This window comes from Anas acuta, chromosome 1 (assembly GCF_963932015.1).
Source record: "Anas acuta chromosome 1, bAnaAcu1.1, whole genome shotgun sequence".
NCBI lineage: Eukaryota > Metazoa > Chordata > Aves > Anseriformes > Anatidae > Anas > Anas acuta.
The window spans coordinates 122,914,334-122,940,248 of NC_088979.1; the positions used below are offsets into that span (position 1 = coordinate 122,914,334).

At 44.7% G+C, this 25,915-nt stretch overlaps 3 protein-coding genes across 4 annotated transcripts in view; all 3 read right to left on the bottom strand.

Moving 5' to 3' along the window:
• Positions 1 to 1,013: 1,013 nt before the first annotated feature.
• Positions 1,014 to 8,347, bottom strand: LOC137864664 (cystatin-B-like). 2 transcript variants are annotated; one of them, XM_068699038.1, is made up of 4 exons: positions 8,155 to 8,347; positions 4,271 to 4,371; positions 3,594 to 3,695; positions 1,014 to 1,243 (listed from the first exon to the last, which is right to left on the bottom strand). In XM_068699038.1, the coding sequence occupies exons 2-4, from the start codon at positions 4,334 to 4,336 to the stop codon at positions 1,109 to 1,111; spliced, it is 303 nt and encodes a 100-aa protein (XP_068555139.1). In that variant the 5' UTR covers positions 4,337 to 4,371; positions 8,155 to 8,347; the 3' UTR covers positions 1,014 to 1,108. The 2 variants fall into 2 exon arrangements, with proteins under 2 accessions (XP_068555139.1, XP_068555131.1); XM_068699030.1 differs by lacking the exon at positions 8,155 to 8,347 and having other exon boundaries at positions 4,271 to 4,700.
• A 3,941-nt stretch (positions 8,348 to 12,288) lies between these two features.
• Positions 12,289 to 24,369, bottom strand: LOC137864655 (cystatin-A-like). The gene is made up of 4 exons (XM_068699003.1): positions 24,162 to 24,369; positions 18,004 to 18,098; positions 14,113 to 14,214; positions 12,289 to 12,518 (listed from the first exon to the last, which is right to left on the bottom strand). Exons 1-4 carry the CDS (start codon positions 24,352 to 24,354, stop codon positions 12,384 to 12,386), a joined length of 525 nt encoding a protein of 174 aa, XP_068555104.1. The 5' UTR covers positions 24,355 to 24,369; the 3' UTR covers positions 12,289 to 12,383.
• The window catches only part of MIX23 (mitochondrial matrix import factor 23), a 31,995-nt gene continuing 18,368 nt past the window's right edge, over positions 12,289 to 25,915 (bottom strand). Inside the window, exon 8 of the mRNA XM_068698990.1 lies at positions 12,289 to 12,518. The gene's annotated coding sequence lies outside the window, so the exon portion shown is untranslated. The remainder of the gene's footprint in view (positions 12,519 to 25,915) is intronic.

Consider the following 25,915-nt stretch of genomic DNA (forward strand, 5'->3'; position numbering starts at 1 on the left):
AAGAAACTACACATGCACATTCTTATGCCTCTTGGGGCAGGAATGCTGTGTGAGCATGCACGGTTTAGAGCATGTTCTAGCACGGTTTAGAGCATGTTCTGCTTCCTAACTATTAAGGGGAACTTCAGGGAGCTCAGAATACTTTTTTGCATATATTCTTTTGCTCGCATCAGCCCAAAGAGTCCTCCCACACTTCCAACTTAGAACATTGGTGGAATACGTCAGGGCTGTTATGCACTGCTTGTTTTGCTAAAATAAGGGGCTTCTGGAAATGGTATTTTTTTGTTGCTGGTCAACTCTCCATCCCGAAGTATTTTATATGGTTCAAAAAAGCTAAACTTATTGCCAAATGGTATTGTGAGAGAGGTCAGCTAGCACGGATAATGCTAGACTTAATGCGTGCCCAAACTCATTGGCTTGGATTGCACCGGGTGTAATTCAAGAGCACCTACCGAAGCAGCTGCGAACACAAAAATATGGTTGTCATGGTTTGGGGTTGCTTTCTTCTTTTGTTCCCTCAGAGCTTAACTGAAAATTGATCTAATTGCCAGTTCCTGCTGCTACAAAAAATGAATGAGCTGCATGCATCTCCAGTAAACCATGCTCAGTAATCATGATGGTAACGCTTTGATCTGGGGCCTGGGTGCTGGGATTGAGCTCTTCCTGCTGCAGCAGGAGGTCGCTCTTCGTGCTACTTGGAGTAGGTCATGCCTTTCCTCACCCAACCCTAACCAGTCAAGCTGCCCTTACAGAGGGGCACACCGTTCGTCTCCTCAATTCCTCCCCTAGCAGCCAGTAGCTTGTGTTTAATGCACTAAGAGCAAAACCAAGAAACAGGTAGCCTGTTACACCTAAAAACACTGACAGTACTAGGAAGGAAGAGAGAAAAGGAGTGTACTCTGTCTTAGAGCTACAGCACCTTAGGTGGCAGAAACAGCTCTGACTAGTATTTCAGAGCCCTCTCAAGCTTTAGACAGGCGGCAGACTCAGACACAACAAGCAGGAGATGAACACAGCTTTCAAAACTTATTTTATTCTCATGCATTTACTGACACAGGCAGAATCCCCGTGCAACTTGCAGAAGTCGGGAAACATTCCCCACCATCTCTCAGAAGTACTCCAGCGGATCATCTCTGGTTTTGCCGGTTTGATAACTGACAAGGCTGGGACCTTGTTTCTCCTGAGGAAGGGCTTGGAACACCCTTAAGTGGGCGTAGCCAGTATAAGACTCAGAAATTTGAACCTAGAAACCAGAACAGCAGGAGAATGAGGATCATGTGTGAAACTAAAAGGTGCTCTTACATACTTGGAGGGATATCTTCTCTCAGAAGCTTAAGTTTAGGCATATCTTCACTTCTACTTCAGTGACTCTTAGCCCAAGTCTGGATGATAACAGGTGGCAGGAACTACATGGAGAACTCAGTCTCTATGCATCACAGATTGTAATAAAACACGTAAAAAACATCAGAAAGATGTTAATGGAAAACAAGGACTTCTTGAGTGTAGAAGCACCAGAAAAAAAAAAAAAAAAAAAAAAAAAAAAGAGAAAGTTTTTGATGGCATTCCATTTAGCTCTTTGAGATCCTTGTCCATCACCTTCAAACTTCTCGGGACATTTAGAGCAGGAGACAAAAGCCTAAGTCCTAATGGCTCAGAGAAGGGACAAGATGCAGACACCATATCAGCTCCTAGACGGTACAAAAAGATCTATCCAAAACCTTCACATGGTCTTAAGAACAACCCCAGTGATGCCATGACAACTTGAAAGCCAAGATCCCTGGTCTTTCTTACTGCAAACCCACTGCTGCCTGGACAGACAACATGACATGTCTTTGTGCTTGCAGGGATGTGCATGAGCGGATGAAATCATTTTAAAATAAACCTGCCTTCCCCTCCAGAAAGCCCTCACAAAGATTTCCTACACAGTTGCACAGAATTTCCTGCATACAGAGCCAAATACAACAGGTGCTCAACTCTTAGTGTGTGAGGTCTACGGTATTAAAGGAAGGCTTAATGCCTTAGGCTCTTAAGAGGTCTTTACATGCCTTCTGGTGACTGCAGTGTTGCACTATGTTTGTCGTTGTCTGCATTACATCTCAGCTGTAAATTTGTTGGTAAAATATTAGTGATCTGGAAAATATCCAAGTATAAAAGAGCTCACTCCAGTTAACGCTAAACTGAAGAAGTGTTTCCTGTCACTTGCAAAACTGGGAAAGACAGCACCAGTCACCAGTGCTATAAATGAGTTTATTAAGTTTGATTACATATCAGTCTTAACTTCTGAGTAGCTTGGTCAGGCTCCTCAGTAGTAGGTAGGCTACTCAGTACTTGGTAGGCTTACCATGGACAGCAGGCAAGTGCTTTACACATGTAGTTGCCTAGGTCAGCAATAAGCACTAAGGGAAGAAATCTAACTGGGCGTGACTTCTGGCTCTACCGCAGCCTTACTATGAGTCGTTTCTCTTCATTACTCACTACCTCGACCACAAAATGAAGGCACATCTCACAGGAGCAGGGGAAGGATAAACATCAGTTGTTTAAGTAAGACTCAAACTGGCCATACAGGTAGGTGGCCTGTCACTACTATTCCCTTGTACCCACAGAATGTAGAAATAACTGTTAACAGTTATGTTAAGGAAGGACTCAGGAAGGGAGGTTTGGCACTATCTGTCCTTCCTGGGATCAACTAAATACGGGCATCTGAGAGCAAATGCTCTTTACATCTCTGCAGAATCACTTTTCCCCAAACCCTATCTGCCAGTTCTCTTCCATAAAAAAACAAACTCTGACTCTTGTCAAGAGAGCGCATCCTACCCAGCCTTATATCCACACATACGTGAGGTTATATTAGAGCAGTCACATGCAGGGTTCGTGCTATGTACAGAAAGCCAGCCTGCCTCTAAGCAATGTTTTCAAGCCTTCAGTTCTGCTTGCAGGATATGACTTGCAATTTCTTATATGTTACTTCTCAGGAAAGTGCCGAAATTCATGGGTAAGTTTTTCCAATAGAGGATGAATTGCACTACATTCGTCTGAAAAGTGGTTTGTTTGTTTGTTTGTTTGTTTGAACTAAAGAAAGAACAGGCAGGCTGTACCTCTGCACCAGAAGACACAGAATCAAAGGATCAGCACACGTGCTTGCATATAAAACCGATCAGAAGAATCTGGGATGCTCCCATTAAATTAAAAAATGGACTAACTCTCCATCAAATGCTCAGGCTGGCTTCAAATTAATCATCATAAGTACTACTGGAGGACACAAGAGGGAATATGAAATCTGCTGCTTTGCCTTGAAAGGCAACAGGAGAGCACAGTTCCAGCTAGTTTAGATAATTTGAGCTGAGAAGGCTATCCACTCTCTTCAAGTGAGATGACCATTCACATCTCAAGAAGCACAGTGAATGTTGTTTAAGTTTTTATACTTCTATTCTAGAGCAATGACAGAGGAATTTTATAAGCAGCTAGAGATAGTGTTGATTCTTGTTGGTCACATCAGGTTTTCTACATTTGCTTCCCTTTCTTGCTATAAGCCACTATGCAAGTCACCTAAATGGTTGGACTACAAAATAATCCCTCTTATAACACATACAAACCTTAATGAAGTAGTTCGTTCCAGCAACCACCTGAGTCCTATATACTATGGCTTGAAAGATATCAAATGTTCTGTCTTCCTTTCTTTCAAATTCTGCCTTCACCTGTAAAAAGAAAAAGAAAAAAAAAAAAAAAACAACTGTTGGGAGGTTCATCTTTAGGCTGTTCCTTCCCTTCTACTACTCCAATTTTCATATTTCTAAACACGTATCTGTAAGAAAACAAACCCAGAACCATCAAAATAATTCAATTTACAACCACATCTCCAGCATTCTTTCCTATTTCAAGTGTTGCCTCCAGCATTCTTTAACATCACATTAGAGTTAGGCTTCCTAAAAATTTTTTTCCTAATAGCTGCATATCGGTACCTATCACGTACAATCTTCTCCTTTCAAATATAGCAACCACAGTGCAAGAACAGCAGAGCTGGTCTTTTGATTGTATTCAAAGATTAAGTGGAGGTAGCCAGTAGTATGCCTGCCTATGGACAAGGATGAAACAGAGAAGTGATTTGGGTTTGTCTTACTTGCACAGTGCCCACGCAGAACACTGAGAAAAATACTTCCTGGCAAGGGCATTTGCTTCACTTTCAACACTCAGTATCACCACCTGGTCTCCCAGCCTTGGCACAAGATTCCCCCTTCACACAGACTCTATCTTTAGATAGGTTGCAACTCACCTGGTCAGCAATATGCTGGACTTCTGGAGTAGCAGGCTGAGTTTCAGATAAGCCCCCAGTCTCCATGGTGGCAGGTAACGTCTCCGAAATGATGGGTGGTTCTGAGGAGGGAAGTCCAGAGTAGTCTGAGAAGAGTCACCAGGCACCTTGTATATATATACCTCTAGGTACCATGGAGTCCTATGACTATTAACAAATACAACCAATCACTACTCTAATCTTAATCAGAATATCTCCTGGCTGGCAACTTGAACGGCTTCAGGAAAACTGTTTAATGCGCAGAGGTCTGATCAAGGGGTTTCCTGAGAATAAGCCTGTCATCGGTAGGATTACATTGTGATGAAACATAGTACATCCTGGTATTCCTAAGACTGTTCTTTGCATACATTGTAACATGCCACTTCTGAGTAGAAAAATGTTTGTGGCAAACAAAGCTGGAATCACAAGGTATGCCTTCCAGTTTAACCCTTAACAAATGAGGGGAGACCTCATCGCGGCCTACAGCTTCCTCAAGAGGGGGAGCAGAAGGGCAGACACTGATCTGTTCTCTTTAGTGACCAGCAATAGGACCCGAGGGAATGGTGTCCAGCTGCACCAGGGGAGGTTTAGGCTCGACATCAGGAAGAGGTTCTTCACAGACAGGATGGTCGCATACTGGAACAGGCTCCCCTGGAACATAGTCATGGCAGCAAGCCTGTCAGAGTTTAAGAAGCACTTGGATTGTGCTCTTAGTCATACGGTCTGAATTTTGGGGTAGAGCTCTGTGGTACCAGGTGTTGGACTCTGTGATTCTTGTGGGTCCCATCCAGCTCGGGATATTCTGTGATTCCGTGGTTCTATGAATTGCCCTTTCCTTGCTAAACTGGGATGTTGAGCACCCGCCGCTGATACAGGAAATGGCCCCCTTTTGGGATGTAGCATCCATGGCTAATCTTGGAATTGGTATGTTATTACAAGGACAGAGTGCCAGCCTGCAGGTCCCTGTAGTATCTTTGTACACAGCTACTTTGTAAGGATGAGAAAAAGAAAAGTTACAGTTTGCAGTGATAACTTGATACCATGTTTTAACCAATTTTAGCCGGTGTTTTAACCCCCTTAACCAGTTCCAAGTTTTTCTGATTAATGATTCCGCTCCTTTTGCCTGGTACCCTGACGTGGGCTTGTGTGGTCTGTGTCCTGTTTGGATCTGTTTGGAAACAAGGTCTTGCTGTTCTCACGAGTAAGCCATACCACAAAAAGAGACTCGGTGCTTTGACTCCTGTTTGTACAAGATCCCAGCCTGAACCATTTTACGCACATCAAGTTCACACAGAGATTCATGGGAGATTTCAAAACCTGGATACTTATTTACCTTTACCCCAGCTTGCACTGGAAAATAGGAAATACTCTTGGGCCGAAATTTAACTGGGGATAAATATTTCCAGTTTCTCAAAGGAAATTCCTGTTGTCCCTCTGGAGCAATACTAGTTTCTGTAAAGACAGGTATTTTCCAGTTAGATTAAAGTTGCACCCAGGTATTTTGTATAATCCTGTTAACAAGCCAATGCTTCTTCTGGGGCCATGTCTGTGCCAGCAGGCGCTAAGGCCTGTGACCTGGCAGAAGTCTTTTGTAAGGGGATGGTGATTTGGTAAAAATCAAATCTGCAAAGTTGGTGCCTGTAATAACATTGAGCATTCAAACTTGCATTAGACCAATAAGGCTCGAGAGCAGTTTCTGATTGTTGCAATAATACTTTTACATCAGGAAAGAAGTCATCAGGTAAATCACGTACAGAAGACAAAGCCCTCTTTACAGTGGGATCCATACACAAAGAGTCATTCAAAGCACAAAGTGAACAAGGTAGAGTTACAAGCAACAACAGCAAGAAATGCATTAGGGTTACCTTGGTTTCAAGCTCTGTAAAGAGAGGGGTCTAATCTTAATCAGAACTGGACGAGGGGAGAAATGGTGCAAGCAGGAGCAAAAAGCCATATAAAGCACTAATAATATTAACAGTAAATGTAAGGAGCACCTTAAAATCTTATGTGTATAATGGCTCCATGCCAGCAAGAAAGGTAAATGACCGTCTCCAGCCATCCATACCCTAAGACAGTTGGTTAGGGCTCAAACTAGAAGCCTCTTGCCTCTTCACCCACTTGCAGGTGACCAGTCCATACATTCAGGAAATGCAGCAAAGCCTCACTCAGCATTTCCCAGCACTCAGACAATCAAGACAGATTTTATATGCAGGAACATTTATGTTTTTCTTGAAACTCCAGGGCCAATTTCCTGCTTATTGACCTCCTCATAGATAACGAGTGATGCAACAGACTGAAAACGTGCTTCATATCTAACTTCAAGACTGTTCTTGGTACGTAGAGCTTGAGATTGAAGAACTAGGGCTGACTGGGGTCTAAATTCAATGGTATACAGATCAAGATAAGAGCATGTTACAAACCAGGATGTTGCAGAATGCCCCAAGCTTGAGCAGCAGTGTTGTGTAACTGGATGAAAGCCGGATGAGGAAAAACTGCTGTCCTAATACCTCTTCCTGAACAAAGTGAACAACATTCACAGTTCTTGGGAATAAAGGGAGTGGCAGGTGTTGGAAGTTTTCCATTTTCTCTCAGTTCACCACACCAGATGAGATCCTCATAGCCCCATTCATAGAGGGAATGACAATTCAAGCCAATGAGTTCAACCTCTTTCATCTGTACAAGACATTGCTGATTCATTCAAACACTGATCGTCTTCTGCCACGTTCCTAACACGTGTCTCATTCACATAGCAAGACAGAAGAGGTAGCTAACTGGGAGAGCCAGCTCACCACGCTGAGGCCACAAGTCACAGAGTACATCCAATAACAGCACAGCACCAGGGCTAAACCAAGCCAGTTTAGAAATTTCTCCACTCACCAGGATGCAGATCTCACCAATGGCCTTGGAAGGTATTCTGATTCGGTTCCCAAAGCAACGCAACCCCTCTGGAGAACTCTTGCTTCTGATTACTAAGAAATGTACTGAGTACAAAGGCAAGTTAGGTTATAATCTCAGGTAGACAGTAGGAGTGAAACTAAAGATTTTAATATTGAGTGGAAGTCATTCCACACTTCTGGGTTTGTTGGGTTTTGTCTTCAAAGCACAAGAACCTTTTTCTTCCCCCAGAACACAGAGTTGTGCAGAAGGGAAGGGAAGCCAACCTTAACTGTTCAGCTGACACTGAAGTTTACACATGAATATTAGCCCGTTGTCTTTCAACAGATGTATTAACAGCTGTCTCAACATGCAGTGATACATCTAACACCAGGATGCAGTGCTCTCTCGCACACACAGCTCATGAAGTCGCTTTGAAATGCTGACAACTCACAGACTTGTGAATCAGTGGCAACGGGCTATCTAAGGCAGCCTAAACCTCTCTCCATTAAGCTCTGGATGGAATTAAACAGCATTTGGAACGTTGCCTTGAAAAGAACAGCCATCCTCATTACAGCTCTGTCGCGTTAACACGTGTAGACAATTACCCATTACGGGTCCAGACAGATTCAGGGTACCAAACTATCGCAGTCACAGATTCACCAATAAAGAATTAACTGATGTGGGTCCGGTTGGATTCGGAGTATTGAACTGTCACGGTCATGGATTCACCAACAATGTAACACATCCTTAACAGCCACATTCAATGAGAACTGTCACAGCTAGGAACAATGCAATTCAGTGCAATTTATTACAGCAAGAGGGACACAGGTTCTTTGGATTGCCAGCGATGATTTACTGTCTGCAAAAGCAAGCTAACATGCATGAAATACACAGCCTGGCAATTCATGCGTTAAAAAGGTACAAAGACCCTACAGAGATTTCTATGTTTCTGCAGAGGCACCCACTATAACCAAGTGTTCAAATCTCACCCAAAGGTGTCCCAATTGTGGGAGGGGGGAAGAGACGCTCAGCCCGTCAACTGGTCCCAGAAGTCAGGATGGTATCTTCCCTAACATCCCCTCTCCTTTAATCCAATTTATATTATTTTCTCTCTTCTAGGTGGAGATTGAGTTACTCTAGTCATACACACCTTTCTTATGATTGGTGCTAAATTTTCTCGCTTTTGTTTAAAGTTATAGGCTCCGAGAAATTCAGAGCACATGCTCAGTGCGGGGTGGTCGCACCTTGGAGGTGGGTAGCTGTGGGGATGGAGGTGTGTTTTGGTATTATAATGATATTATAATGAGCAAAGTTCACCAAAAGGACAGCATTTTGTCAAAAACATGGCAGGCCATTGGCCCAGGGTAGCAAATATGCAGCTTATCAGTTCCGTTGTACACCTTTGAGTTCCCATCTTAACACGGAGCCTGGCCGCGATGTCTCCACTCCACTCCACCCTCCGTACAGTTCCTCTTAGAGGCAGCACACCAGCTTCCCCTAGTGCAACAACATCTAAGCTTCTCGTTAAAGTGCTTTTACTTGCAGAAACAAAGTTTCAACCAGAAAAGGGATGACATTCAGGTATTTGTTGGGTCCAGTATTTGATACACGTGACATCAAGAGGCCCGGTAATGTTGTGACTACCTTGATGGCAAAGCTGAAAGAGCATTCAGTCACAGACTAAGCAAGATCCTAGAATGGAAAGGGGGCACTAGACACAGAGACCATTTTATCTGCACTCGTTTAGCATGGCCCACAGCTACACCAGTGCCACTTACATCCCATCACAAAACATCCCACCTCACAGACAGCACGTGTGCACCTGCAGCCCAGAAAGCCAACCATGTCCTAGGCCACAAAGATGATCAAGGGGCTGGAGCACCTCTCCTCTGAAGACAGACAGAAGGAATTGGGATTCTTCAGCCTGGAGAAGACAAGGCTCCAGGGAGATCTTACAGAGTTCTCAATGTGCTCTGACGAGTGCCAAGTAAAGGGCAATAATCACTTTACTCTCTTCTGCCTCGACTCCTGCTGATGCAGCCCAGTGTGCTGTTAGCCGTCATTACTACCAGGGCACGCTGCTGGTTCATGCTTAGTGTACTGCCCACCGGGACCCCCAGATCTGGACCTTGATCATGAATTAGCAGTGTGGATTGATATTGGGTCTTTCAGGGATTACTTCTCTCTCAGCTCTCCATACTGAGTCAGGATGTCCATGTGTCATACGCCGTGGTGAGTCATTGCCATGATACCCCAACAAGCTACAGCTGCATGTGACTCTGAGCTGTTGGGAGCCACCGAGCCTAGTGCTGAGCTTTGTGGAGGAAATAGAAAATGTGCTGAGCTGGGGTATTCTGAGACCTGTGGAACCAAACCTGCACAGCATCTAGGGTTAGTTAGGGAGCACAGGACAGGATAGGGACAGTGGGATACTTACGTCTGCCCTCCACCATGCTTCCTAACATTCGGAATCCACTCTTGTTTACAGAAAAGCACCGGAGTTTGGTCCAGCACCTGAGTGGTGGCAGTCGTGCTCACTTCCCCCAAGTTGGGATGCAGGCAGGATAGCAAATGTATTCATGTACAAAGAAGAAGTGTAATATACCTGAAAAGAGAAAATCTGTTCACTGTTGTTACTGTTGTGCTAGGAGTGGAGTGAGGGCTTCGTAATGATGCAGTGCAATGAAGAAGGCATTCCCGGTAGCACCCAGCTTGCAGCAGGGATTCCATGACTATTTCATATTGCCCTTGTGAACAAAGAATATAATCTCCTTTCCTACCCAAGAATCTTGCTGTATAGCCATGATGTTCTAGGCAGACAAGTGTGGGACAGAAAAGGTGCAAGCAACGCATGAGAGCTCTTGTCCCTATCAAGGGTACTGGGCAAGTTATTCTGACTTCCTGAGCACAGGTTTTACACTGTGGAAACTGGGAATGATGACTCAGAAAGCTGTTTTTTTTTTGGTTTTTTTTTTTTTTTTTTTTGGGGGGGTGGGGGACTACTTACAGTTTGAAATGGTTTGAAACGCTTCATATTGCACTTCTTAAATGATGGTAGAACTGGCCAGTGTTGTAAAGACTCAAGCTGAGTTGTGTTGCTTTCCAAGCTTGCTTTTTGGAGGCCTGTCTGTTATGTGATTTTAAGAGGGAGTTAACGCTGAAGACAGCCCTCTTCTTTTTGAACAGATCACATATGTTTTAAATCTTCTCTTTTCAAAAGACCTAAGGTCTTGTGGATGTACATAGGAAACCGCTTTATATTTGTTGTTAAATACACAGGACAGAAAGGGAAGCTGAGACATTAACAGTGGAAATAACATCAACATAAATCTTCTAGAATCACAACACGGTGCTTTGGTAGAGGCTGTCTCCAGACTTGGTCTCTGTCTGTGATGACGGAATCACATCACTGTCTTGGTTGTGCTGCCTATCTAGACTCCTGGCCTTGCTTTAACACACAAAAATAATACCTTCAGGGTAATCAGGCACACTGATAGTGTGAGCCTTCAGTCCTAAATACTGGAATATTGCATCAGTCTTAGTAACTTGATGTTTCCTTAAGGTGAAGCCTCAGCTAGAAGAAAAAGAAGGGAAAACCTTTGATGTCTTCACTGCAGTGGAGTTTCAGGCTCAGGTGGTTGCTGGAACAAACTACTTTATCAGGGTAAAGGACACGGGGCAGTGGAATCCCTCCTAGGCTGCAAATGGTTGATTCCTGTTCCAACAAAGAACAAGAAAATATCTTTTTTTTTTTTTTTTTAACAAAGCAGGAAAAAACAATCTCTTTCTCTCATGCCATTCTCTTACTGCAAGGTATCTGAATGAAGCACATAGCTCTCCTTTCACCTTTTGCTAATGCAAACCCCAGGAGCTGCACTGGCTACAGTGCACCTCAACCAGAATACTGTGCCTGAGTCGTGTTTGTGGACTTCCCAGGTCTGGAAGTTGCAGGGGAGAGACACTAGCACTTGTGGATTTGCAGCAAGCAGCAAGAGAAAAACATGCATCTTTTTATGTACAGTTTTGCAACAGTGAATACATCTGTAGATTTAAGGTATACTACATATGTTATTGGCAAATACCGGAAGGTGGACTTGAACAGAAAAGATTCAGAGAGCAAGGGAAAAGAGGAGTACTGCAGTCTTTGGAAAGAAACATTCCCTTGGTACTCATGTTTTTCCTCTTGCAGCAGTAGGATATAATGTCCAGTAGAGGGTGTATGAGATTTTTAAAAAACTTGCTTATTTTCTGAGTCCTAAGGAGAAGTCCTAGAAAAGAATTCAGACTGTAAAAGCATTTCTGCATTAATAAAAATAAGCATTTCTCTCAAATTTAGATGCTATATTTCACTGGCATTTCTCTGTTTTCTTTTCTGATTTTTCAGTACTGGTTGCTATCTTGCTCATTTTTTTTCCATGAGCCTTTTTCACATTCCAGATGACTAAATCATAGAATCACTTCAGTTGAAAAAGACCTCTAAGATCATCTGGTCCAACCCTTAACCTAACACTGCCGATTCCATTGTTAAACCGTGCCACTAAGCACCACGTTATGTTTACCTGAATACTTCTTTTACTGAGAAATACTTTGTTTTAAATTGGGTGAGGCAACAGGAAAGGCTTTGGGGAGGAAGGATAGGGGTTGGAGGCCAGGTGTGTGTGTGAGTGTGTTGAAAATTTTGACATTTTACTTTGGGAGAGGAGGTGCTGCATTCTGAACTGAGAAGAAACAGCCCACCTGTGTATGACACCAGGGCAGATTCTTGCTTCCACACTGAAGAAACTACACATGCACATTCTTATGCCTCTTGGGGCAGGAATGCTGTGTGAGCATGGAACTAGCACGGTTTAGAGCATGTTCTGCTTCCTAACTATTAAGGGGAACATCAGGGAGCTCAGAATACTTTTTTGCATGTATTCTTTTGCTCACATCAGCCCAAAAAGTCCTCCCACACTCCCAACGTAAGAACACTGGAGGAATACATCAGGGTTCTTATGCACTGCTTGTTTTGCTAAAATAAGGTGGTTCCACAGATGGTATTTTTTAGCTTTTACTAGTATTTCAGAGCCCCCTCAAGCTTTAGTCAGGCAGCAGACTCAGACACAACAAGCAGGAGATGAACACAGCTTTCAAAACTTATTTTATTCTCATGCATTTACTGACAGAGGCAGAATCACCGTGCAACTTGCAGAAGTCAGGAAACATTCCCCACCATCTCTCAGAAGTACTCCAGAGGATCATCTCTGGTTTTTCCAGTTTCATAACTGACAAGGCTGGGACCTTGGTTCTCATGAGGAAGGGCTTGGAACACCCTTAAGTGGACGTAGCCAGTATCTGATTCAGAATCTTGGACCTAGAAACCAGAACAGTGGGAGAATGAGGATCATATGTGAAAATAAAAGGTGCTCTTACAAACTTGGAAAAAGATCTTCTCTCAGAAGCTTAAGTTTAGGCATATCTTCACTTCTACTGCAGTGACACTTAGCCCAACTCTGGATGGTAACAGGTGGCAGGAACTACATTGAGAGCTCTGTCTCTATGCATCACAGATTGTAATAAAACACATAACATCAGACAGATGTTAATGGAAAATCAGGACTTCTTGGGGGTAGAAGCACCAGAAGAAACAAAAGGAGAAAGTTTTTGATGGCATTCCATTCAGCTCTTCGAGATCCTTGTCCATCAGCTTGAAATTTTTCGGGACATTTAGAGCAGGAAACAAAAGCCTAAGTCCTAATGGCTCAGAGGCGGGACAAGATGCAGACACCATATCAGCTCCTAGACGGTACAAAAAGATCTATCCAAAACCTTCACATGGTCTTAAGAACAACCCCAGAGATGCCATGACAACTTGAAAGCCAAGATCCCTTGTCTTTCTTACTGCAAACCCACTGCTGCCTGGACAGACAACATGACATGTCTTTGTGCTTGCACGGATGAAATCATTTTAAAATAAACTTGCTTTCCCCTCCAGAAAGCCCTCACAAAGATTTCCTATACAGATGCACAAAATTTCCTACATACAGAGCCAAATACAACAGGCGCTCAACTCTTAGTGTGTGAAGTCTACGGTATTAAAGGAAGGCTTAATGCCTTAGGCTCTTAAGAGGTTTTTACATGCCTTCTGGTGACTGCAGTGTTGCACTATGTTCGTCTTTCTCTGGATTACATCTCAGCTGTAAATTTGTTGGTAAAATATTAGCAATGTGGAAAATTCCCAAGTGTAAAAGAATGGGTCTTGCAACAGAGCTCATTCCAGTTAACGCGAAATTGAAGAACTGTTTCCTATCACTTGCAAAATTGGGAAAGACATCATCAGTCACCAATGCTATAAATGCATTTTTTAAGTTTGATTACATATCAGTCTTAACTTCTGAGTAGCTTGGTCATGAGGCTTACCATGGACAGCAGGCAAGAACTTTACACATGTGATTGCCTAGGTCAGCAATAAGCACTAAGGGAAGAAACCTAACTGGGCATGATTTCTGGCTCTACTTCTGCAGCAGATGACACAGAACCAAAGGGTCAACACATGTGCTTGCATGTGAAACTAGACAGAAGAATCTGGGATGTTCACATTAAATTTAAAAATTGTCTAACTCTCCATCAGATGCTCAGGCTGACCTCAAATTAATCATCATAAACACTACTGGAGGACACAAGAGGGAATATGAAATCTGCTGCTTTGCCTTGAAAGGCAACAGGAGAGCACAGTTACAGCTAGTTTAGATAATTTTCAACAAGCACAGTGATTTCAGTTTTTATACTTCTATTCTAGAGTAGTGACAGAGGAATTTTATAAGCAGCTAGAGATAGTGTTGATTCTTGTTGGTCACATCAGGTTTTCTACATTTGCTTCCCTTTCTTGCTATAAGCCACTATGCAAGTCACCTATATTGTTTGACTACAAAGTAATCCCTCAAATCCCTCCCCCGAAACATACAAACCTTAATGAAGTAGTTTATTCCAGCAACCACCTGAGTCCTATATACTATGGCTTGGAAGGTGCTATATGTTCTGTTTTCTCTGCTTTCAAATTGTGGCTTCACCTGTAAAAAGAAAGGGAAAAAATGGTGGTCAAGTTCACATTTAGGCCTTTCTACCACTCCAGTTTTCATGTTTCTAAACACGTGCCTGCAATGAAATAACCCAGAACCATCAAAATAATTCAATTTACAACTAAATCTCCATCCTTCTTTCCTGGTTCAAGTGTTGCCTCCAGCATTCTTTAAAATTGCACTAGAATTAGGCTTCCTAATAGATTTTTTTCCTAAAAGCTGCCCAGCTAAACTGTTTCCTGCCAAAAACCAACAACAGACCTGCATAAACATCATAAATTCTTCACTACGTAGTAGTTGCAGATAGTGCAGTTTCAGAAGAAAAAATACTCTGTGCTGAAAGCATTTACCCTCTCAGTTCAGGTAGATACCTTTATGTGCAGTATCCAGGTTAAGCCCTGTGGATCTTAAATATGCACAGTTAAAACATTTACTGACTTTTCATATACATATTAAAAAAAAAAAAAAAAAAAAGTAAAGAAAGAAAACAAGTAACTATTTCTCCTGAAACAAAGCATAGGGAAAGTTTTAAGTTCATTACCCATCACATTGGTATGGCCCTCTGAGGCAAAATATTCCTACAGTTCTTACAATTACGAGGCTGAAAGGGCAGGGAAGTAGCAGGGGGACAGCTGTGAGCAGTGGTGGAAGTCTTTCCAGGTGTCTATGGCATCACAATTTATGTACCAGTGATTGTTTTGCTACAGTTATTTGCATCCAAATTCCCAATAGAAAGGCATTCACTGCAAAAGTAACCAGAAAATGTATTTCTGTCATCTAGAAAGCATAAGCAATCTTTTGCAGGCCGGGTAACAGCCTCTCCTCAGCACATGACACACGTTAATGGCTTGATGCACGGAAGATGCATTCCAGAAGTCGGGCAGACCAGTGCATAATCACTCAGCAGCCTGCTCAGGCAGTCCCTGGGAGGAGCTCAGCACTTACCACCAGGCTGTTTCACACACAGAACAAATTGCCCTTCCCAGCACACCCACCTACAACTCTTTGCCACTCCCATTCCTTCCTACTGAGCAGGTCCCAAAGAGTGCCCTGGTGACATCCAAATCAACTGTTTTCAGTCTGAAATTATCCAATACCTTCAATTCATCATCTTGAGGCTTCTCTTACTCTCTCACTGTTATCATTTACTGAAGTAACTGCCTTTTGATGTTCATCCAGACAAATGAGGCGGGTTCTATATGGCTGCAATTTCCAACCCTCTTCCAGCTGGCTGGGTCTGGGGGCTTCTAAGGTGCAAAAGTTAACTGTAGCATCTTTAGGTACACTTCATTCCTCTCTCAAGACAAAAGAAAGTCAGCTCTTCCCCTCCCCAGGTTTATGATCTCGCCTGGCCTCTGACCACTATTTCCACACTTGTCATTTATGGACAGAGCCTTCAGTAAATTCAGGCAGGCAAGCAGACAGCTTCTTAACCCACAAACGGACAAAGACAACATTTCTAAGCCCTTATTTAACAGCTCCTTAAACCCCAAACATTCCTCAGCTTTAGGCAACAGCTATAAAATAAGGAGACTGGATAAAGAGCATTCCCCAACTCACTAAGGTTTAAAGTACAAACGAGGCAAAAGGTGTAAGTAAATAAATATGTAATCCCAAGAGCCGATAGACCTTGAACAAATATAGCTATATATATGGTATATAGGATACTGAGTTATGCAGATGCATAACTTCACTCAAATCATATCAATTGCTCCTTCTCTTAGCAGATCATAAAATTGTATAGAATTGCATCATTAAAGGGTGACACTTACCTCGCCATAAGCACAGGAGGGCTGCCCCACCATAAGGTTTGCCTTCGCAAGAACATTATCCTTAGAGAACTACATTAAAGGCTCTGCAGTGGGGCATGAGCTTTTTCAAAGGCAAATGGCCCACAAAGGGGAGGGCTGAGAGGAGCAGCAGGGACACCCCTCTCTCACCCTCAGCAGAAGGCAGAAATTTCACCTTGCAGAAAATTAAGAGCGAAGAATAATTTGCTTTCATTTTCCTGAAGTTACTGAGAATAGAAGAGCACCAAAAATTAGATCAGTCCTCTTCTGGAATCAAACTGAATGCCACTACGTTCACATTTCAGATTCTGAATTTGTCCAGGACTTTGTGAACATTAGCACAGATTGAAACAAACTTTTACATTTTAAGGTGTATTTGTTGCCCACTGACCACCAGGCACAAGGTTTCATACCTGCTGTGCACTGCAATAGGGTAGGAATTTGATCACCCATAGCACAGCCCAGCATTAAAAGCACAGCTCTGGTATGCTACAGTGCCCTAGCACCGTTCGAAGAAGGCCTTTAACACATTTAACACACCCATTGGTGAAACCTCACAGCCTTCAGCTGGCTGGAGATATTGCCCTCCCTGTCTTACACGTGAAGAAACCACAATTGCAAATACACAAAGGTACCACAAACCCTGGCATCATTGTATGGTCTTCAGCTGTCTGTGGTCTTCTCTCTGTGTGTAAAAAGGAGTTTGTGATCTATGCAAGTGCTGCTTGCTAAACCACATCCATCAGCATAGGAGGAACAGTAATCCTGCTCCTGAGCAATTAAATCCATGTCCCACAGACAAATTTAGATAACCCTTTCCCTTCCTGTTCTGCAGATTATCTCCCCTCTGACTAGCCTGTTAGCACCATCCAGCAGCACACACACCAACTCTCCCCCATCTATATGTACAACTCACAGCCCCAGTTGCCTGTTCTACAGGGATCTCCTGGTTGCAATGCCTCTCCACACAAACAACCCAGCTCACCTCAGTCTGGCTCCATCATTGCCTGCTGTTAGCCTACAGGCTCACAAGAAACACAAAACAGTGCTGGTGGAAATGCTGTCCACTATGGCACGGCAAAGGAGAGCTTGGAGCCCTGTGCACGCAGCAGTGTGCAGCAGTGTCAGCCAACATCTTCAGCCCCCCTACTTCTTCTGTTTCCTCAAATAGGGCATAAATTATACTTTGTACAGGTGCCAAACAAGGAAGACCCTTCAGAGTTGTGAAGGTGAAGGGGATTGCTAGGATGGCTTGGAACACCAGACGGGAGGTATGAAAGGAGCTTTCCCATGCCACATGGTCCCCCTCCTGCTCCTCAATGGGTGCTCTCTATCTTTTGGCGTTGCTGCACCACAGAGCATTAGAGAGCATCTCCAGAGGTGTTGTCAACACTGGTGCTTCCAGGAAGGCACCACTCACTGCCTGTAACTAATCACTTTGGCAACTCAGAAGAGGTTTGGCAACTGGTCTCACCCTGTCCACCTTGTGCCAAGCTCGCCTTGCCCTGCAGGCTCAACAGCAGCCCCTGCACCACAGCTGTTATCTCTAGAAAGCACTAGATGCCAGGAAATTTAGTTACATGGCTATTTAGTTATGCCGTGTCCTGCATATCATTTTTTTTTCGCACATACACTGCACATGGCTTGTCCTGTCCACATCCTTCAGTGAGGAATTAATTCAGTCAGGTACAATCTTCTCCCTTCAGATATATTGACATCAGTGCTGGCACAGGAGAGTTGGTCTTTTAATTGTATTCAAAGATTAAGTGAAGGTAGCCAGTACTATGCCTGCCTATGGACAAGGATGAAACAGAGAAGTGATTTGGGTTTGTCTTACTTGCACAGTGCCCATGCAGAACACTGAGAAAAATACTTCCTGGCAAGGGCATTTGCTTCACTTTCAACACTCAGTATCACCACCTGGTCTCCCAGCCTTGGCACAAGATTCACCCTTCACACAGACTCTATCTTTAGATAGGTTGCAACTCACCTGGTCAGCAATATGCTGGACTTCTGGAGTAGCAGGCTTAGTTTCAGATAAGCCCCCAGTCATGACAGGCAACATCTCCGAAATGATGGGTGGTTCTGAGGAGGGAAGTCCAGAGTAGTCTGAGAAGAGTCACCAGGCACCTCGTATATATACACAGACACATGTGTCATGGGATCATATGACTTTTAACATATGGAACCTACCACTACCGAAGTGGAGGAGGAGAAAAATGCTGAGAACAGGGGCAAAAAGCCGTGTAAAGCACTAATGATATTAATAGCAACTATAAAGAGCACATTAAAACCTTATGTGAATAAAGTCTCCACGTCAGTAAGAAAAGTAAACGATATTCTCCCGCCATCCATACCTTAGGATAGTTGGTTAGGGCTGAAACTAGAACCTCTTGTCTCTCCACCCACATGCAGATGACTAGTCCATACACTCAGGAAATGCATCAAAACCACACCCAGCATTTCCCAACACATTTAATATCAGAAGAAAGCGTTCAGCAATTTCCTTAGTGCAGGCCCCGTTCTACTTGGAATTGTATTGTCTCGATATCCTTCCAGGTGGGAAAGAGGAACAGATTTTGTTTTACATGCAGTGTCTTTATATATTTCTGCCTGACCAGAAAGATGCGGAGGCAAAATTCAGAAGGGGAAAAAATTAAGTCCTTGGCTCATGTAAATACTACAAATTAGTTAATTCTGTTCCTTTCCCATCAAACCTGTAGTTACTTGCATTCAGACAATCAAGATAAAGATTCAATATGCGGTACCATTTATGCTTTTCTTGAAACTCTGGTGTCAGTTTCCTGCTTATTGACCTCCTCACAGGTAACAAGTGATGCAACAGACTGCAAACACATACTTCATGTCTAACTTCAAGGCCTGTCCTTGGCACAAAGAGCTTGAGATTGAGAAACTAGGGCTGACAGGACTAAATCCAACGGTATACAGATCAAGATAGGGGCGTGTTACAGATAAGGATGTTGAAGAATTCCCCAGAACTGTTATGTAACTGGATGAAAGCCATATGAAGAAAAACTGCTGTCCTGATACCTCTTCCTGAACAAAGTGAAAAACATTCACGGTTCTTGGAAATAAAGGGAGTGGCGGGAGTTAGAAGTTTTCCGTTTTCTCTCAGTTCACCACACCAGATGAGGAGATCCTCACAGCCCCATTCATAGAGGGAACGACAATTCAAGCCAATGAGTTCAACCTCTTTCTTTTGTACAAGACATTGCTGATTCACTCAAACACTGATCGTCTTCTGCCACGTTCCTACCACGTGTCTCATTCACACAGCAAGACAGATGAGCTAGATAACTGGGAGACCAGCTCACCACACTGAGGCCACAAGTCACAGAGTACATCCAATAGCAGCACAGCACCAGGGATAAACTAAGCCATTTTAGAAATTTCTCCACTCACCAGGATGCAGATCTCACTAATGAATGCCCTTGGAAGGTATTCTGATACAATTCCCAAAGCAACACAACCCCTCTGGAGAACTCTTGCTTCTGATTACTAAGAAACGCACTGAGTACAAAGACAAGTCAGGTTATAATCTCACGTAGACTGTAGGAGTGAAACTAAAGATGTTAATAATGGAAGTCACAGAATCACAGAATCACAGAATTTCTAGGTTGGAAGAGACCTCGAGATCATCGAGTCCAACCTCTAACCTAACACTAACAGTCCCCACTAAACCATATCCCTAAGCTCTACATCTAAACGTCTCTTAAAGACCTCCAGGGATGATGACTCCACCACCTCCCTGGGCAGCCTGTTCCAATGCCTCACAACCCTTTCAGTAAAGAAGTTCTTCCTAACATCTAACCTAAAACTCCCCTGGCGCAACTTTAGCCCATTCCCCCTCGTCCTGTCACCAGGCACTTGGGAGAACAGGCCAACCCCCACCTCAGTACAGCCTCCTTTAAGGTATCTGTAGAGAGCGATAAGGTCGCCCCTGAGCCTCCTCTTCTCCAGGCTGAACAAGCCCAGCTCCTTCAGCCACTCCTCGTAGGACTTGTTCTCCAGGCCCCTCACCAGCTTCGTCGTCCTTCTTTGGACCCGCTCAAGCACCTCGAGGTCCTTCTTGTAGCAAGGGGCCCAAAACTGAACACAGTACTCGAGGTTCAGCCTCCCCAGAGCCGAGTACAGGGGGACGATCACCTCCCAGCCCTGCTGGTCACAGTGTTTCTGATACAAGCCAGGATGCCATTGGCCTTCTTGGCCACCTGAGCACACTGCTGGCTCATATTCAGCTGACTGTCCACCATCACTCCCAGGTCCTTCTCTGCCTGGCAGCTCTCCAACCACTCATCTCCCAGCCTGTAGCTCTGCTTGGGGTTATTGTGCCCCAGGTGCAGGACCCGGCACTTGGCCTTGTTGAACTTCATGCAGTTGACCTCAGCCCATCAGTGCAGCCTATCCAGATCCTCCTGCAGAGCCTTCCTACCCTCGAGCAGATCGACACACGCACCTAACTTGGTGTCATCTGCAAACTTACTGAGGGTGCACTCAATGCCCTCGTCCAGATCATTGATGAAGATGTTAAAGAGGACCGGCCCCAGCACCGAGCCCTGGGGGACGCCACTAGTGACTGGCCTCCAACTGGACTTGACTCCATTTACCACGACTCTTTGGGCCCGGCTATCCAGCCAGTTTCTAACCCAACGAAGCGTGCGCCAGTCCAAGCCAAGAGCAGCCAGTTTCTTGAGGGGAATGCTGTGGGAGACGGTGTCAAAAGCCTTGCTGAAGTCAAGGTAGACCACATCCACAGCCTTTCCCTCGTCCACCCAGCGCGTCACTTTGTCATAGAAGGAGATCAGGTTCGTCAAGCAGGATCTGCCTTTCATAAACCCATGCTGACTGGGCCTGATCGTCTGCTTGCCCTTCAAGTGCCGCATGATGAGTCCCAAGAGGATCTGCTCCATGAGCTTCCCTGGTACTGAGGTCAAACTGACAGGCCTGTAGTTCCCCAGGTCAGCCCTCCGGCCCTTCTTGTAGATGGGCGTCACATTTGCTAGCCGCCAGTCAACTGGGACCTCCCCCGATAGCCAGGACTGCTGATAAATGATGGATAGGGGCTTGACCAGCTCCTCTGCCAGTTCTCTCAGTACCCTTGGGTGGATCCCATCCGGCCCCATCGACTTGTGCACATCCAAGTGCCGTACCAGGTCACCAACCAGTTCTTTGTGAATGGTGAGGGCCACATCCTGCTCCCCATCCCCTTCCACCAGCTCAGGGTACTGGGTATCCAGAGAACAACCAGTATTGCCGCTAAAGACTGAGGCAAAGAAGGCATTGAGCACCTCCGCCTTTTCCTCATCTCTTGTAACTAAGTTTCCCCCTGCATCCAGTAAAGGATGGAGATTCTCCTTAGTCCTCCTTTTTGTGTTGATGTATTTATAAAAGCGTTTTTTGTTATCTTTAACGGCAGTAGCCAGATTGAGCTCCAGATGAGCTTTGGCCTTCCTAATTTTGTCCCTGCACAGCCTCGCTACATCCTTATAGTCCTCCCTAGTGGCCTGCCCACTTTTCCAAAGATTATAAACCCTCTTTTTTCTCCTAAGCTCAAGCCACAGTTTTCTGTTGAGCCAGGCTGGTCTTCTTCCCCACTGGCTCGTCTTTGGGCACATGGGAACAGACCGCTCCTGCGCCATTAGGATTTGCCTCTTGAAGAGCACCCAGCCTTCCTGGACCCCTCTGCCCTTCAGAACCGCCTCCCAAGGGATTCCACCAACTAGTGTCCTGAGCAGTCCAAAGTCAGCCCTCTGAAAGTCCAATATAGCGGTTTTACTGGTTCCCTTCCTGGCCTCGCCAAGAATAGTGAACTCCACCATTTCGTGGTCACTCTGCCCAAGACAGCTCCCGACAATCACATCCTCCACCAGTCCTTCTCTGTTTGGGAAGAGAAGGTGTAGCGGGGCACCACCCCTGGTAGGTTCACTGATCAGCTGCATCAGGAAGCTATCTTCCACTTTCTCCAGAAACCTCCTAGACTGCTTTCTCTGGGCTGTGTTGTGCTTCTAGGATATGTCAGGGAAGTTGAAGTCCCCCACGAGTACAAGCACTGAAGATTTCACAACTTCTGTCAGCTGCCTGTAGAACTCCTCATCCGTCTCCTCATCCTGGTTCGGCGGTCTATAGCAGACCCCGACCAGGACACTAGCCTTATTGTCCCTGCCGATCCTAACCCAAAGGGACTCGATCTTGTCATTCCTAGCCTCGAGTTCTACAACATCGAAAGACTCTCTAATATAGAGAGCCACACCGCCACCCCTTCTGTGCTGCCTGTCCCTTCTGAAGAGCCTATAGCCAGGCATCACAGCACTCCAGTCATGAGACTGGTCCCACCACGTTTCCGTGATGGCAACCAAGTCGTAGCCTGCCCGCTGCACGATGGCTTCCAGCTCCTCCTGTTTGTTACCCATGCTGCGTGCATTGGTGTAGATGCACTTCAGCTGGGCCTTTACCTTATCCTCCGGCCTTGCCATTGCTCCCCCTGGCACAGCCCCAACAATCCTTGCTTCAGCCCCATCCCCCTTCTTACCTAGTTTAAAGCCCTCATTCCACACTTCTGGGTTTGTTGGGTTTTGTCTTCAAAGCACAAGAACCTTTTTCTTCCCCAGAATGCAGAGTTGTGCAGAAGGGAAGGGAAGCCAACCTTAACTGTTCAGCTGACACTGAAGTTTACACATGAATATTAGCCCGTTGTCTTTCAATAGATGTATTAACGGCTGTCTCAAAATGCAGTGATACATCTAACACCAGGATGCAGTGCTCTCTTGCACACACAGCTCGTGAAATCACTTTGAAATGCTGACAACTCACAGACTTGTTCATAGAATCATCATAGAATCATAGAATCATCATAGAATATCCTGAGTTGGAAGGGACCCTTAAGGATCATCAAGTCCAACTCTTGACACCGCACAGGTCTACCCAAGTTCAGACCATGTGACTAAGTGCACAGTCCAATTTCTTCTTAAATTCAGTCAGGCTCGGTGCAGTGACCACTTCCCTGGGGAGCCTGTTCCAGTGTGCAACCACTCTCTCTGTGAAGAACCCCCTCCTGATGTCAAGCCTAAACTTCCCCTGCCTCAGCTTAACCCCGTTCCCGCGGGTCCTGTCACTGGTGTTAATGGAGAAAAGGTCTCCTGCCTCTCGACACCCCCTTACGAGGAAGTTGTAGACTGCGATGAGGTCTCCCCTCAGCCTCCTCTTCAGTGGCAACGGGCTATCTAAGGCAGTCTAAACCTCTCTCCATCAAACACTGTCTGTAATGAAACAGCATTTGGAACGTTGCCTTGAAAAGAACAGCCATCCTCATTACAGCTCTGTTGCGTTAACACTTGTAGCCAATTACCCATTATGGGTCTGGACAGATTCAGGGTACCAAACTATCACAGTCACAGATGCACCAATAACAAATTAACCGATGTGAATTCGGTTGGATTCAGAGTACTGAACTATCACGGTCATGGATTCACCAACAATGTAACACATCCTGAACAGTCACATTCAGTGAGAACTGTCACAGCTAGGAACAATGCAATTCAGTGCAATTTATTACAGCAAGAGGGACACAGGTTCTTTGGATTGCCAGCGATGATTTACTGTCTGCAAAAGCAAGCTAACATGCATGAAATACACAGCCTGGCAATTCATGTGTTAAAAAGGTACAAAGACCCTACAGAGATTTCTGTGTTTCTGCAGAGACACCCACTATAACCAAGTGTTCAAATCTCACCCAAAGGTGTCCCAATTGTGGGAGGGGGGAAGAGACGCTCAGCCCGTCAACTGGTCCCAGAAGTCAGGATGGTATCTTCCCTAACATCCCCTCTCTCTTAATCCAATTTATATTATTTTCTCTCTTCTAGGTGGAGATTGAGTGACTCACCTTTCTTATGATTGGTGCTAAATTTTCTCGCTTTTGTTTGAAGTTATAGGCTCCGAGAAATTCAGAGCACATGCTCAGTGAGGGGTGGTCGCACCTTGGAGGTGGGTAGCTTTGGGGATGGAGGTGTGTTTTGGTATTATAATGATATTATAATGAGCAAAATTCACCAAAAGGACAGCATTTTGTCAAAAACAAGGCAGGCCATTGGCCCAGGGTAGCAAATATGCAGCTTATCAGTTCCGTCGTACCTTTGAGTTCCCATCTTAACACGGAGCCTGGCCGCGATGTCTCCACTCCACTCCGCTCCACCCTCCGTACAGTTCCTCTTAGAGGCAGCACACCAGCTTCCCCTAGTGCAACAACATCTAAGGTTAGAGGCCTAAGGAACACTTTGGTAATGCAGCTACACTCCACCCTGAAAGCTTCTTCAATGCTGGACATTGTCTTTAAATTGTGAATATTAGTTTAATCTTCCTAGACACTTTAGGCAATTACTCCACAATCTCTTGCAGGACATTGACGACCTTGACTGTGTCTCTACTCTGGTTCAATGTAAACAACTTTAAGTAGTAAACAGAAACTGTAGTCAATAAAAATATGGGTACAGTAACAACAACAACAACAAAAGAATCCAAACCCTAGGATTAGGTATTCATGAGTTATTTTCAAACAAAAAATGAAACCATCTGCATAGAAGTGACTGGGACATCTAAGGAAGTGGGTCAGTCTGATGGTTGCACAGTGAGTGATAAGACATGACTACCTGCACAGGATCAAGACTCAGCAAGGATACCAGCTAAGCTTCTCGTTAAAGTGCTTTTACTTGCAGAAACAAAGTTTCAACCAGAAAAGGGATGACATTCAGATATTTGTTGGGTCCAGTATTTGATACACGTGACATCAAGAGGCCCAGTAATGTTGTGACTACCTTGATGGCAAAGCTGAAAGAGCATTCAGTCACAGACTAAGCAAGATCCCAGAATGGAAAGGGGGCACTAGACACAGAGACCATTTTATCTGCACTCGTTTAGCATGGCCCACAGCTACACCAGTGCCACTTACATCCCATCACAAAACATCCCACCTCACAGACAGCACGTGTGCACCTGCAGCCCAGAAAGCCAACCATGTCCTAGGCCACAAAGATGATCAAGGGGCTGGAGCACCTCTCCTATGAAGACAGACAGAAGGAATTGGGATTGTTCAGCCTGGAGAAGACAAGGCTCCAGGGAGACCTTAAAGAGTTCTCAATGTGCTCTGACGAGTGCCAAGTAAAGGGCAATAATCACTTTACTCTCTTCTGCCTCGACTCCTGCTGATGCAGCCCAGTGTGCTGTTAGCCGTCATTACTACCAGGGCACGCTGCTGGTTCATGCTTGGTGTACTGCCCACCGGGACCCCCAGATCTGGACCTTGATCATGAATTAGCAGAGTGGGTTGAACTTGGGTCTTTCAGGGATTACTTCTCTCTCAGCTCTCCATACTGTGTCAGAATGTCCATTTGTCATACGCCGAACTGGCCAGTGTTGTAAAGCCTCAGTCTGAGGTGTGTTGCTTTCCAAGCTTGCTTTTTGGAGGCCTGTCTGTTACGTGATTTGAAGAGGGAGTTAACGCTGAAGACAGCCCTCTCCTTTTTGAACAGATCACATATGTTTTAAATCTTCTCTTTTCAAAAGACCTAAGGTCTTGTGGATGTACATAGGAAACCGCTTTATATTTGTTGTTAAATACACAAGACAGAAAGGGAAGCTGAGACATTAACAGTGGAAATAACATCAACATAAATCTTCTAGAATCACAACACGGTGCTTTGTTAGAGGCTGTCTCCAGACTTGGTCTCTGTCTGTGATGACGGAACCACATCACTGTCATGGTTGTGCTGCCTCTCTAGACTCCTGGCCTTGCTTTAACACACAAAAATAATACCTTCAGGGTAATCAGGCACACTGATAGTGTGAGCCTTCAGTCCTAAATACTTGAGTATTGCATCAGTCTTAATAAC

What these genes read in the sequence shown, in the direction of transcription:
- LOC137864655 (XM_068699003.1), bottom strand. Translation starts at nt 24,354, where the DNA reads ATGTCCAGCATTGAAGAAGCTTTCAGGGTGGAGTGTAGCTGCATTACC. An exon ending in TCCAGCATATTGCTGACCAG is followed by an intron (nt 14,215 to 18,003) that starts GTGAGTTGCAAC and finishes TTCTTTTTACAG; the next exon opens with GTGAAGCCACAATTTGAAAG. An exon ending in GAATAAACTACTTCATTAAG is followed by an intron (nt 12,519 to 14,112) that starts GTTTGTATGTTT and finishes TCTGGTTTCTAG; the next exon opens with GTCCAAGATTCTGAATCAGA.
- LOC137864664 (XM_068699038.1), bottom strand. Translation starts at nt 4,336, where the DNA reads ATGGAGACTGGGGGCTTATCTGAAACTCAGCCTGCTACTCCAGAAGTC. An exon ending in TCCAGCATATTGCTGACCAG is followed by an intron (nt 3,696 to 4,270) that starts GTGAGTTGCAAC and finishes TTCTTTTTACAG; the next exon opens with GTGAAGGCAGAATTTGAAAG. An exon ending in GAACGAACTACTTCATTAAG is followed by an intron (nt 1,244 to 3,593) that starts GTTTGTATGTGT and finishes TCTGGTTTCTAG; the next exon opens with GTTCAAATTTCTGAGTCTTA.